Source organism: Tiliqua scincoides, chromosome 6, assembly GCF_035046505.1.
Source record: "Tiliqua scincoides isolate rTilSci1 chromosome 6, rTilSci1.hap2, whole genome shotgun sequence".
Classification (NCBI taxonomy): domain Eukaryota; kingdom Metazoa; phylum Chordata; class Lepidosauria; order Squamata; family Scincidae; genus Tiliqua; species Tiliqua scincoides.
In genome coordinates, this window is record NC_089826.1 from 60,305,149 (window position 1) to 60,319,716 (window position 14,568).

The 14,568-nt window shown below is 42.4% G+C and overlaps 1 protein-coding gene across 1 annotated transcript; it reads left to right on the forward strand.

Moving 5' to 3' along the window:
- Window positions 1-8,368: 8,368 nt before the first annotated feature.
- ANKRD37 (ankyrin repeat domain 37) lies at window positions 8,369-13,986 on the forward strand. The gene is made up of 5 exons (XM_066631838.1): window positions 8,369-8,519; window positions 8,788-8,940; window positions 10,377-10,468; window positions 11,186-11,403; window positions 13,775-13,986. Exons 1-5 carry the CDS (start codon window positions 8,493-8,495, stop codon window positions 13,804-13,806), a joined length of 522 nt encoding a protein of 173 aa, XP_066487935.1. The 5' UTR covers window positions 8,369-8,492; the 3' UTR covers window positions 13,807-13,986.
- Window positions 13,987-14,568: the final 582 nt, after the last annotated feature.

The window sequence follows — 14,568 nt, forward strand, 5'->3', positions numbered from 1 at the left end:
GACACACACCCACACACAACATGGGGTGGACATGCTCCGCACGTGGGTTGTGGGTGCTTGGGCGCCTCACACGGTGGTGGTGCTTTTTGAAGGACTCTGGTGGGGAGGCTCTGCCTCCCTGTCCACTGCATGTCCCTGACCTCAAGTACCACTGGTGGTACCCGTACCACTGGATAAGAAACACCACTTGAGGGGGAAGCACTGCCACACTCTCACATACACTCTGTGTGTGGGTTGTGTGTGCTTGGGCGCCTCAAATGGTGGTGGTGCTTTTCAAAGGACTCCAGTGGGGAGGTTCTGCCTCATCTGCCTTCCCACTCACTGCACATCCCTCCCTGTTAAACATGCATAGAATTGGGCTGTGGACCAGTTGTCTTACTCCAGGTTCTCAAAAGTGTGGGTTGTGTCTAGCTGTAATATTGGGGAGGGGGTTCTACATTATTTTGGGGGTTACTGTAATACCATATTTGGGAACCCCTGGCTTAACTCCTTTATTAGCACTCTGAACCAGTAGTTCCCAACCTTTAGGAGCTCCATGAACCATTGAGGCAAAATTGGAATCATCGTGGACCACATGCCACACCCTGCACACAAAAACTACAATTAAATTTGTAATAATTAGAGAAGATTTATTAGAGATTTATTTGATAATTGTTAGGGCAGAGAACAAACCATCTGCGTCAGGATCCAGCAACAAAATCTTCTCTACAAATAAGTTTTTTGTTACTGCTCCAGATGCAGGCAGTCTGTTCTCTGCCCTCTTTGGTGGTCCATGGGGAAGCGTTTCCTGAGAGGGTTCTCCCCCATGGACTATCAGAAAAGGCAGAGAACAGACCTCCCAGTGCCACAGTCAACGCTTCATTCCTCTCTGGTAGTTCGTGGGGGAACACTTGCTCAGCAAAATGCTTGAAGTGATCAAAGATGATTTTTTTCCCTGAGACTTTGTGGACCACTTCTCAGGGTCTCACGGACCGCCTGCAGTTCACAGACCACAAGTTGGGAACTAGTGCTCTAAATACATTGCACTTTTTGCTGCCTTTGGAATGATCAGTACAATAAGATGAATGGATGATTGATTGTGGGGGCACACAGTCAGAAAATTCCAGAACTGTAGAGATAAACCTGTAGTGCAACCTGTAGTGCAATCTTGAAGTTACTGAAAAATGACTCAGATTCTTCTTTCCATTTTGGAGTCACTATTGCAATGTCTAGATGCAATTTATAAACTGAATGTTATGCAATAAGATTTCTTGTTATCTGATGTGGCTTCCACTTCTTTAGTGGCTTGTATGAAAGTACTGTACAGTCAAGACAGTTTATGCATGAGAGATGCCAAGAACCTTAATGTAGATAGTGAAAGCTGTTGGTACCCCATATTTCTACATTGGCTTCAGCTATACATGCAGTTGAAGAGGGAGATCATTCACATTCCTCCCCTCCCTGTATCCCCCCCCAAAAAAGACTCCATCCCTCCCTTTATTATAACTACAAAACAGACAAGTATATTCTCTTTGGGACAAATAGCAAATGTAAATAAAAAAATACTTTCCAGGGTGGCTGCTTTTTCCTAGTGATTTTATAGAAAATGCAGAAGATCCTGTTCATGACTCTTCTGTTGCAAGGTACCCAAGATGTTCCAGGATATTCCTAGATGTTGCAGGGTAATCCCAGATGTTGCAAGAGATCCCAAGATTCCAAAGCAAACTCAGAAGGTAGTGGTGATCAAACCCAAGCATTTACTGTAAATCCAAAGGTTTCAAAGGTTGAGAGTCAGAAGTGAGAGTGAAATCACCACCGAGCGCTCTCTCCAGCTCGCTTTTATTACAATCTGGGGTTCCCTCCTTGAAACACATCATTGGTGGGTTACAAATCACCCATTGTTCCATAATAGGCAATCTTATACATACATCATATACAATTCACAGACCCCCCAGCAGTCAGCAAACGGCACTGCACTTTCAATTTCGCTCAAAATGACCTCATCTCATGATGACTTACTTTGGCCTTCGTTGTAGCTTGTGAAATGCAACATACTTGCAAAAGGTTGCGGGCTCTGCTAAAAACACAAAAACTGCTACCTCAGGCTTTTCTCTGAGAACCTGACCTTTGCAATGTTAACCGGAAATAGCCTTCATGTGAACCGGAACTGGCTGTGTTGTCTTCTTAAACCCTTCTAATATAGTTAGACCCCTAAAACTTACTCAAAATAGTGTTAGTTACACTTTTGTATGCACCAAACTGGTTTTAAAATGAAGCATAAGAACAATAAGAGAACTAAGCTTAAAGCAATGATCTTCTATAATATATCTGGGGGATCTGGTGTCTAATACTGTTCCAGCATGTGTGTGTGCAGCCTGTTGCTCCCAAAAAGCCTATATATGAAGTCTCTGAGCTTAAAGCAATGATACTGAGCCTGTGTGTTAAAAAGGCAAGACAGACTGATTTTAACAGCACAAACACATTTTTTTTACTCTTCTAAGAAGTTGTAAACGAAGCCTGTTACACTAGTGCCTTTGTTCAAATGTATCAACATTGTTCTGCAGAGAACTTGGCATGTGGCCAAGTCCAGCCGACCGCTTGTGAGAAACCGAAACTGTTTTTTCTCTCTTTAACTTAACATTCAGAGAGAGATGGACCATGCTATTTACGTTTCAGGTGAGCATATAGCATAACTACCAGGCTTACCGTGTATCACTCCTACATCACATATAGTTTGGCTCTGAACAATATGCTTGCTTGGCAAAGAAACCACTATTTAATATGGGAAGAAAACCACTGGACAACTTTGCATGGATGTTTTAAGGATTTCTGATAATCATTTTGAACACACTGTATATGAAGCATTTTGAACATTCTAAATTGGTATGTATAAGCCTAATGATGATAATCTATGTTCAAATGGCTCATGGCCAAAGATTGAACAGTTCTTTCTTTAGATTATTTCTTTGCTCATCAATTCTCCCTGGAACCCCTCAAAATGTAGGGTACACTAACAGGAGAGACCAATGCTGAAATTGTGAACCACATACACACTTTGGTGTCAGCTCCATTATGGAATAATTTGATTCAAATGCGTTTATGACCAAAATGAAAAAGAGCTATTGTGGAAACAGGCTAACAAGTAGCAACTTAAAGGAATTAAATCGGGCAATCCATGCTAGATCAGAAGAGTTAAAATGACTGCAGCAGCCTCCATTGTTAAATGGCTCTAGTGAGTTCTTAGACAATTCTGCAGATTGCCAAGTAGTTTTAGCTCTCATTCAGATAGTCATTTTCAATTTTGTATAAAGTCCTGAATGACCCTGGATAGTTGGAGGAACATCTCCTCCAATATACTCTTTTCTCATGCTTTTATAGACCAGGAATCACTGTGGATGCTTCTGCATTTTCAGGTCATGCAAGTAGCAGCCAAAGAGGCTTTCTCTGCTGGCCATGGCATTTGCTCCATGGAACAACTTTCCAAGAGACTCAACTGGCTGTCATCCTCTCTGAGTTCAGATGATTGGTAAGGAGCTTCCTTTTTACAAAGCTGCTCTGATCTGACTGCTGTAGTGGACCCGTCTGATTGCTTCACTTTGTTGTTTTTAGGGTGGTAATGGAATCTGGTTTTATTTCTTAATCGTATTTTCTCCTTTTTTATTGTTGTAACATGTTCAGGACCTCTCTTGGCCAAGGTGTTGGGTATACATTTGTACAAGGATAACGACAATATTTCCAGATCTGTGCATAGAGAAACGTGTCCTAAGATCCACTCCAGAAGGAAACATCAATATTTACATAAACACTTCCTTCCTTCCTCTGTTGTGGTTGCTTCAGACAGAGGGTAGGCTGTGTGTGACTGTGTGTGAGTGTGCGTGTGTGTGAGAGAGAGATACGTGTCTAGCTGCACTGTGCTCCATGGCTGCCCCACCTGCCATAAGTCTTTTCTGTTCCTCCCCATCTCATAAAATGCTGAGCACAGGATGCCCTGGCAAGAGCCAATCAGTGCACAGCAAGGCGGGTTGAATTACATGTGCTCTTGTTTGCGTACGTGCAGAAAACAAACTGAGAGGGCGGGATTCCAGCTAGAGTGTCTCATATGTATCTTGCACTCTGGGGCTTGTGCGAGCTGCACTGGAGGAACATCTGTCTTGTGGTCAGATGTCCTGATTCACTTCTGGAATTTACGGACTGTGGTGATTGCATCCTATTCTCCCCCTGCTATACATACATATGTGCACCACTTGAAAAAGTGCTTCTCTACGCATCGAACAGTGGTATACTTTGATTATGTATGGACTGTACTGTTAATTATTTGTCTATTTAAAAAAAATGTAAATCCCTGCACTTAGAAAATAAGCATATCATGAGAAAGGATTTAATCTGCCAATTTCCCTGGTAGATCGGTTTTCTGTATTTGAAGATTTTTATTTTTAGCTGAAAGGAGCATTCAGTCATGAGTCCCCCCTTAGAGTCTGGGGGGAAAATTTTTTTCCCCCTAGCAGGGGTGCCCAAACCCTGGCCCTGGGGCCACCTGCGGCCCTCGAGGACTCCCAATCTGGCCCATGGGGAGCCCCTAGCCTCCAATGAGCTCTGGCCCTCCAGAGACTTGCTGGAACCCATGCTGTTCCAACGCAACTGCTCCCAGCGTGACGGCCAGCCTTTCATGTGAACTGTGGGATGTGGGCTCCCCCCACTGTTTGTTGTTTCACATCTGTGATGCAGTAGTGGCAGCAAAGGAAAGGCCAGCTTTGCTTTGTGCAAGGCCTTTTATAAGCCATGATCTATTGCAAGACCTACATTCATTCATATAAGTTACATCTCTAATGTATTCATTTATGTAAATTTATTCAAATTTGAAATGTAAATTAATTCTTTTTCCCCCCCCAGGCCCCCCCCCCGACACAGTGACGGAGAGATGATGTGGCGCTCCTGCCAAAAAGTTTGGACACTCCTGCCCTAGAGTCAGCCTTGAAGAAGGAAGGAAAGCCCTTCATTAACTTTTTAGTTTAGAAAAAGGAAGTATGTGATTCTCTCCACCCCATGCGAATTCTTATCTCTCACAATACTAGAACCTGGAGTTATCCAGTGATTAGTGAGAGATTCAGGTCAGACAAAAGGAAGTAATTCTTCATATGGAGCATAATTCATCTGTAGAAGTAATTGCTACAAGATGCAGTGATATAGCCACTCACTTAGATTGCTTTAAAAATAGTGGACATATTTATGGTGGACATGTCTGTCACTGGCTGTAGTCATGGTTCCTAGGCAGTTTACTTCTGAATACCAGTTGAGTAATGGTGAGAGAAAGAGCCACACCCTAATCTCTTATTTGTGGGCATTGAGCACCACCATTAGGAATGAAGATTCAGACTCCATCTTGACCCCTGATCACCTTACTTTGTTTTTCTGCCATTTTTGATGGTGCCCTGGTGTGTGGGCAGCCAGGCCTCTACTCTAAAACAAGTGCCACCCTCCCCATATAATATGTGGATAATGCCTGCCAGCATCCTAGAATGGTTTGTAACATTGCCAAAATATATTAAGCTAAAGTGTAGCAAGACTGTTTTGGAAAAACACTCTCTTATTGCCAACACCTCTGAGAGGAATTTTATCAGGGGGTGCAAAGTTTTTTGGGGGCCCCTTCCCAAAGGGGGAAAGGGCAATGGGGGAAGGCAGAATGGGGGGGGGGCAGAATCGGACAGGGGGAGGGTGCTGACAGCCAGAATATTCTTTGGAGTCCAGGTCTACCAGGCTTCGGGATGTGGAGCCTAGGTCTACCCAACCATGCAGCATTGGCAGCTAGATAAAGTAATATGGAAAACCAAACACACTCCTAAGTCTCTTTAAAATATTTGAAATTTAGAAAATCATTGCTGAAAACTAGCATCAGTGTATTTAGGCTCACACTGTAGCCTTGCAGCTGTGCCCCTGAGTTCCTATACCAGTGATTTTCAATCTTTTTCATCTCATGGCACACTGAGAAGGCGCTAAATTTATCAAGGCACACCATCAGGTTTTTGATAATTGCCAAGGCACACCATGCTACCAGTGGGGGGCTCACATTCCCATTGGCCCTACTAATAAATGGCCTTCTCCCTGTGGCACACCTGTGGACCACTCGCGGCACACCGATGTGCCACGGCACAGTGGTTGAAATTGGTTGCCCTATACACTCCTTCATGGTTATGTGTACTCCACAAGCCAAAGAGCTACTATAGTAGGCCAGTTTACTCCCAGATTTGACACTGCATTAAGGAGGGTCATGGATGCATTTTTGGGTCTGGTGTGTATGGTCTGCAGCAGCAGTTGCCACTGCATGCCCATGGTTGTGCCCTCAGTATCATGCATAGGCAGTAAGTTTGGGTGAGATCGGAAAATGTAAGATTCCAGGAACTTTCTGGGCTCCCTTTCTGACCCTGGGCCCGGGGTACAAATTACCCCCTTAACCCCCCTCTCCTAGGCCCTGCTTGTTGCTAACAGTAAGATCTAGTGCAACCCAAAAGCATCTTTCCATTCCTTCTGCTTACTGGGCTTGATATTTTAAATTTTTCTATGGATGGGAAAGTTGCTGTTGTTGGAGCAGTGACCACTGTACACAAGTTGCACAGATGTCAAGTGTAGGGCAAGGAGTAAGAAGGTGTGGTCAATGCCTTGTGTGCCCTCTCTCCATTTTTTTTCCTTATTTTTGTACTTTTCTAAACCCCCAGAAACTTCTGTTCAGGTTCAGCAGCCTAAAAGCTGCAGGGTTGTCCTCCTAGAGTAGCACTTGTCCTTTGTTTGAAAGTGCCATTCCCAGTCAGCCATATGCTGAATGTAGATTTTGACCTTCCCTATGTCTGGAAAAACCAATCCTCCTACTGGATTGGCATATGCCCACTGATTAGACAACATGACTCAGCGAAAAGCCCTGATTTTCACAGCTTGAACTCAAGTCTTCTGACTGGAGTGCTTATCCCTGCTAGTTAGTGTATCTAGATTGTTCCTTTGTGTACATCCTACTGAGTCCAGGCATTATCCATTACTTTTCTGGATCTGCTCTTACCCAATTTATATTTAATTCTTTTTCCTTTTTTTTTAATAAACCAGTTATTTTTATTAAATAAACCAGTTCTGTTATAGCTCCTTATTTGCCAAGTCTGCATTCATGGGTAATTCAGTATCTGATCTGATTGTTTGTGGATAACATTGCAATTTGATTTTAAATAAGAATGCCTGGTGTTCTTTGTTTTCCTGGGGGAAGTGGATTTTCCCTTATGGCTCCCTTCTGCATAGTTTCCAGTAATGGATGGTGGCAGTGGAAAGATCTACCAGTTGCACACACGCCCATACCCACACACACTCATCTGCTGACCCAGTAAAAAAAGGAAAACACAGTAGCTTCCCTCCACTGTTGATTGGCTCTTGCCAATATAATTCCATTTCTCAAGCATGTTGTAATGCATTCAGGACCTTACTTTTCTCTTTTGAGAAAAATACCCTTTTGTCATGCTTTTATAGACAAGGACCTACTATGGATGCCTCTGCATTTTCAGGTAGTTCAAGTAGCAGCCAGACAAAGAGGCTTTCTCTGCTGGCCATGGCATCTGTTCCATGGAACACCATTCTAGAAGAGGCTCAGGGCCCAATCCTATCCAATTTTCCAGCACCGGTGCAGCCGCAATGCAGCCTCAAGGTATTGGAACAAATGTTCCCATATCTTGAGGATGCTGGTGTGACTGCTCCCCAACACAGGAAGCAGTGTATGCCCCATTGGCACTGGAAAATTGGATAGGATTGGGCGGTCAGCTGGCTGTCCTGTGTTCACAGATTAGGAGCTTCCTTTTTACAAAGCTGCCCCTGATCTGACAACTGTAGCGAACTCCTCTGTATGCTTCACATTGTTGATTTTAGTTTGGTAATGGAATCTGCTTTTATTTCTTAATTATTTTCTCCTTTTTTTGTTGTAACATGTTCAGGGCCTCTCTTGGCCAGGGAGTAGGGTAAACATTTTAACAATAATGATAATATTTCCACATATGTGCGTTGAAGAATGTGTCCTAAGATCCACTCCAGAAGGAAAAGTCAATATTAACGTAAACCCTTCCTTCCTCTGTTGTGGTTGCCTCAGGCAGAGGGTAGACTGTGGGTGACTGTGTGTGAGTGTGTGTGTGTGTGAGAGAGAGAGATACGTGTCTAGCTGCACTGTGCTTCATGGCTGCCCCACCTGCCATAAGTCTTTTCTGTTCCCTCCCATCTCATAAAATGCTACACACAGGATGCCCTGGCAAGAGCCAATCAGTGCACAGCAAGGCGGGTTGAATTACATGTGCTCTTGTTTGCGTACGTGCAGAAACAAGCCAGCTCCCAGCCGAGCGGGCGGGATTCCAGCCAGAGTGTCTCTTATATATCTTGCACTCTGGGGTTTGTGCAAGCTGCACTGAAGGAACTAAAAGAGCTGTGCTGTAGCACCACCTCAGCCCCACCACAACTCCTGCCACAAGGCTATTGACTAGCCCAAGCAAGAAGAGAGAATGTTACTGTTAGATTGCAGTGCAGAGGTAAGATCTGGCAGGCTTACACACTTTATTGTACTGTACCATGATTTTCTTTTTAAGAGTTCCAGATGTTGAATGGATTGCAGCTCAAGTGCTCACACTGCCAGTTGAACTCGTGGCCCTTTGAGATCTGTGAGAAACAATAGAAAAAGTGTAATAGTGCAATAAATTGTTCATTTGTTCCATTAAAACATCTGGTCATTTTTTTCTTGGCAAGGTGAGTTTTTGCAAACCAGCTTTTAGGTAAAAGAAATGTGTTTCTGTCTTGTAGTCAGATGTCATGAGCCACCTTCTGGAATCTGGGACTGCAGTGAATGTGTCTGCGGATGCCTTTGTCCAGTCCCCTGCTCACTTAGCTGCTCATGGAGGACATGCTTTCTTCCTTCTTTGGCAACTGCAAACAGGAGCCAATTTGAACCAACAGGTATGTTCTCTATTTCTTAGGCAGTCTAGTTCTAGCAGATTCCCTTTGATCATTGTTAAGCTGGAATGGAGAGTATTGTCAGCTACAGCAAACCCTCAATTTAACTGACGTCAGCGATAATGTTGTCGGCTTCTTTAAGAATAAGTCATAAATGGTTTGTGCATTGTCATAAATGTATGCTGTTTTAATGGATTTACAGCATTAACAAACATTCTTCCTCCATTAGTCAGTTAAATTGAGTGTTGACTGTACTATGAACTAGAAATTGTGAAGCTAGGTATACCTTAATAGCTTTAGAACTCTCAGCTGTCCTCTTGCTGTGCAATGTATATCAGTTGACCATTTGCAACAATGAATGTTTTGTTACAGGAATGTAGTATGTAATACACAGGTCATATTGAAAGTCACAAGCTCGAATTATTTGCAATTCATTTCAGTCAGTGACTGGTTTCAAACAGCAATTTTTAAAACTGCACGTTTCACTTCTTCAATGGACAGTTTTTCTCTTTTTGTTTTTAGATTGTAAACTCTAAAGCAAGCCAAGAGCTGTTTGGCTTTGTTTTATGAAGTGCCCAGTACATTCCTGCAGTATTGATATTTCACTGAATGCAGTTAACTTTCACGTACTTAAATGGCATCCAAAGCAATGCAAGAGCCACCATTTCTGTGCATCTGTCACAGTGCAGAAACAATAAGGATGGTTAAAGTACTTGTCTTTTTCACTAGGCCTAGCACTGGTTTGTATATAGATTATTCTAATATAGAAACTTGCCTCTGCTTTTAAACTGCAGTAGGCAGTAAGCTTTCAAGCAAGCAAAGGTTGTTTGGCTTCATGTGCCCAGTACATTCTTGCAGTATAGATATTTAACTGAATACACATAATTTTTACTTGGCCAGGTCCAAAGAACTCTGGGCTGTGTATAGATGACTCTAATATAGAAATCTGCCTCTTTTTGCAAACTGTGTTCTTCAGGTTAGGTAACTGGGGTTGAAGTTGATGGCAACTCAAATAGTATAGCACTATGCTTATTTACTGATTAGAGCAGTGTTTCTCAAACAGTGGGCTGGGACCCACTAGATAGGTCACAAGCCTATTTGAGGTGTTCCCATTCATTTTAATATTATATTTTTAATATAGTAGACTTAATGCTACCATGGTATGTGACTGCATTTGGGGAAATGTTACACACCTGTACTTTTAACAATGACAGTATATGGGACTTATTACTGGGTAAGTGTGGGTAGGATTGCAGCCTAGGATTGTTAAAAATTTCTTGCTTGATGATATCACTTCTAGTCATGACATCACATCTGGTGGGTCCTGACAGATTCTCATTCTAAAAAGTGAATCTTGGTGCTAAAAGTTTGAGAACCACTGGATTAGAGCATATCAGTGTGATTATCATAACAAAATGATAAAATATCTCTTTATTTAGGATTGGCTGGGGGAGGCTCCAATTCACAAGGCAGCCAAAGCTGGGAGTCTGGAGTGTCTCACCTTTCTTGTTGCCAGTCATGCCAGCATTGAGTAAGTACACCAGTGGAAATACTACTATATTCACTTGTAAATAATTTATCCAAATATTTGTATTGGGGAAACTGAATAGGGGATATTTGAACATGGATTTTAAAATTAATAAACACATATTATTTCTCTCTTTATAACATTTGCTGTACAACTCTGAATTGCAGTTTAATTTGCAGAAAGTTCACTCACCCACAACTGGTACAAGAGAAACCCAGACAGTATACCAAGGGTATAATATAACATCTTTGGTAGAGGATGGAACTTAAGGGCCCAGATCAATTCAAGTAAAGCATTATGAGTCACAGTGGGTTTCTGGAGAAAGGGAATCTTTGCTTCCAGTTGGATCTAACCCACTGAAAAAATATACTAGCTAATCATACCTAACTTGCTACATTGATTTCAGCGGGACTAACAGTACCATCTTGTACAACTTTACTGGGAAGTTCCATGTTGTTCACTGGGGTTTACTACCTAATGAGTATGTTTAGGATTGCAGCCTAGCTGTAGTTTGATCAGAAACATATAGTCAGATCCTACATATTTAGCCAGTTGTAAGTCCCTCTGAATTAACTGAGATTTACTCCCAAGCGTGCACAGAATTATAACTTTAGTGTTTAACCACTCACACTATGCTTAAAAAAAAAAGGTTACTTCTACTTTACTTGGATGTAAATAGCATATCATCAGTCAAATGTATGATCTCTTTTTGTATCTTAGCTTACGCAATAAAAATGGACAAACAGCAGAAGATCTTGCATGGGCTTTTGGATTTTTGGAGTGTGCTCAGTTCCTCATGACAGTTAAACACATTCAGAATAAGAAAGCACAACCAAGTTATACCCTACATGATGACAATTTGCTTACAGAACCTTCAAGTCTGAAACGAGCATGTGAAAGCAGGAGGCCCATCAGCAAGAAGAGAATGAAATCATCTGGTATTGAATTTACTCTTATCTAATAGAAGTTATCTTAACAGAAGGCAGCTCCTTTAACAAATAGTATTAACTTCAAACTGACAGGATGTATCAAACAGAGCTGTGGGAATCCACATTTTCCTGCCAGCACAACAGTACAATTAGAAGTTACACATTCTAACCAACATCACCTATTCAGACATCCTAGTGTAATTCAAATATCTTGGATATTTGCCATATTTTTATCCCACCTTTCTCCCCCAGAGGGACCCTGGTTTAACCAATTTTTTGCATGTTGGACCCCTCTTACCCCCTCCTCCTGAGGCTTCAGTGGTACATCAACATCCTAAAAAAGCATCCTGATGCAGCAGAAATTATCCCGAGGTGCTGTCCTTTGAGTATCTAGATCTTCCCCCTTGACTGTTAAACAAGGACACTTGGATTTGACTTAACTAATTGGACTGTAAAGCCAACTTGATGTCCAAGAGCGGAATATTCAGAAACCCAGGTGATCCCCCCCCCAATCGACCACTTTTCCAGGTACAGGAGAGTTAATGCCCACAGGACATATAATGCAGGGGCACACACATCCCCTTGCATGATGCCCAGGTCCATCATTGGATATAGCTGGTGCTTCATGAAAGGCTTACCCACTCGCCTTGTTTGCATGTGTAAATGTAGAGACCAGAACCCTGGAAAAACATGAGTAAATAGACTAGGGATTATGCCAACTTGGCTGCATCAAAGACTTGTTTTCAGTTTGCCTTTCAACCTCCACACCAACCTTTGCCGCCCACCTGCCCTGTGCTCCTTTTGCTAATTGTTTTTAGTCTTCCCTGCAGTTTGGCTTGTCCATCCTTTCCATTAAATGTCCTGTCGTGTTATGATTCTACCTGCCTGATCTGAACTCACTAGAGAAGGAGTGGTTTGCCACACCTCTTAGACTACTCCACTACTGGCTAGTTAAAAGGGAACTCTCTGGATTTTGAGGTAGTCTGTTCATCTGAGAGGGAGGCTCCCCCAAGGCCAACCTCTTGGCTTCCTAGTGATAGATGATGTCAATGAAGTACCCCTCCCAGTTCATTTCCCATTTATCTAAAAAGAAAGGAGCCATTGCTAAGGGCTAGACGCTATGCCCATTTTGCTCACTGTTTTTTCTTCAAGATAGTGTGGGTCATGCAGCCTAATCCCAAGGTATTTCTTTAGATAGAAGTTCCGTTTATTTCAGTGCTTGTGGCTTCAGTATAGTAGCCATCCTCCTCCTTTAATCATACACATTTTGTATTGCACTTATAGTACAGTATGCCTTTTCTTTAAAGAAACAAGTAGGATAAAGTATTGCTAGCATGCACCAGTTGCCTTTCCCTCACCCAGGACAACAGCAGTCTGGACCCCTAAGTTTAGAATTAAGGAGGACTCCCTCTAGAACAGATAGCAATGATCTTACCCAAGCGCTTTTCTTTTTACATTAACTGCTACCGCCATCTTCCTTGATCAATATTTAAGACAGAAAAAACAGGATAGAAGTATTTTAATAAATTTTGTGAGCACAATCCAAAATCTTTTCTTCTAAGATTTAAGGCAGTACACACCTATACAGCTAAATCCTTTGATAGCTAATCACACCCACTCACAGCTAATTTACTAAAAGCCCAATCCTATTGTTTCCCCCCACCGAAGATATAGCAGTGCCAAAATGGGCTACTGCTGCATCCTGCTATGGGGAGGGGAGTTCAGGATGTTTCCTCTAGGTAAGTCCCTATTCGGACCTGCACTAGCTAAATAACTGGCAGAGATCTGCATGGCCCCACACCGCAAGATCGGTTCCAGGAAGGTAGTTAGGATTTGGTAGCTGCTGCTGCCACCAAACCCATCCCCTTCCTGGACCAGATTTGCCCATCCCCTGCTCCTATTCCTCTCTCCCCCCACCCCCCTCTAACTTACCTCCGTTGTCTTCATACTGCTTGGGCGCACACAGGAGGGCTCTGGCCTTCCTGTTGGCACTGCAGCAGCACATGGCTTTGTGCACTGTTAGAGTACCATTTAACTACTGACAATGACTGCTTTATAACAGTCAGCAACAGCAGAAGAGAAGTGGTGCCAGTGAGTATAGGATGGGCTGTGCGTTCCCAGCAGTCCTACAGTGTTAATGCAATTCCTATTCCATTTTCTTTTTGGACATGGCTTTGAACACTTTAAATTGAACAAGAAACTAAGAAATTATAAATAAGAAGTGCTGTGACAGCCCTGGTGGGGGCACTGTACTGGAGAGAGGTGAGGGGAGCAGCAATGACTTCTGGAAAAATGATTACCAAGGATGAGATATGGAGATTGAGCATTGAAAATAGGTTGTGGAATCCAACAACCAACATTTTCTTTTGTGTTTAAACAGATACAAAGTCTTTATCCAGTGAAAGATTATGACCCTGCAGAAAGTTGAACAATCATTACTCAGTCTGAGCTCAAGACACTAAATAGTTTGAACAACGCCTTCTGAGAAGGAAAATGGATTGCTTCTTAAAGAAGATCTTTTTGTTTAAATACAATGTTTGTATTAAAAATAAATCTGTAAATGTTTGTATTGACAACAATAAATATGTAAATAGGACATAAATATGTCTTTACCATCTTCTTCCTCATTAACTATATAATATTTCTGGAGTAGTAGGCATGTTAGTACACTGCAAAAGCAATACAGGGAGACCCCCATATCTGCAGATCTTGTATCATCCGCAGCTTCTGCTCGGCTCAGAGGACCTTCCGGAGGACCTTAGCTCTGGATGGGGGGCAGGAGGCGTTCACCCATAACTGCAGTTTTAGGTAACTGTGGGGGGTTCAGAAACGGAACCCCCGTAAGTATGGGGGAATGCCTGTGTAGAGTCTTACCCTCTTTCTTCCTTACACATGGGAATTACTATACTATTATTATGTACAGTGATAATTCACAATAGCAGTAATAGTAGATAGTGTCCTATACAAATCCACATAGGTGGGCCCAGACCTGTGAAGAAAGTAATCAAATAGCTATTGAAGGCAAGTAGAGTGAGCAACAGTTCTTGTCTCATACACAGAACTACAACATGTACAACATTTTGCCACTGCTACATTGTTCCACTGACAACGCAAGACTTGTGTACACACACACAAGGTAGAGCGATGTATTCTTTTTAAAAATCAACCTATAAA

Bases quoted from the DNA above. Each gene is read 5' to 3' on its own strand.
- ANKRD37 (XM_066631838.1), top strand. From the start codon at position 8,493: ATGTTACTGTTAGATTGCAGTGCAGAG. The intron at 8,941-10,376 runs GTATGTTCTCTA...CTCTTTATTTAG, and splicing joins GAGCCAATTTGAACCAACAG to GATTGGCTGGGGGAGGCTCC. The intron at 11,404-13,774 runs GTATTGAATTTA...GTGTTTAAACAG, and splicing joins GAAGAGAATGAAATCATCTG to ATACAAAGTCTTTATCCAGT.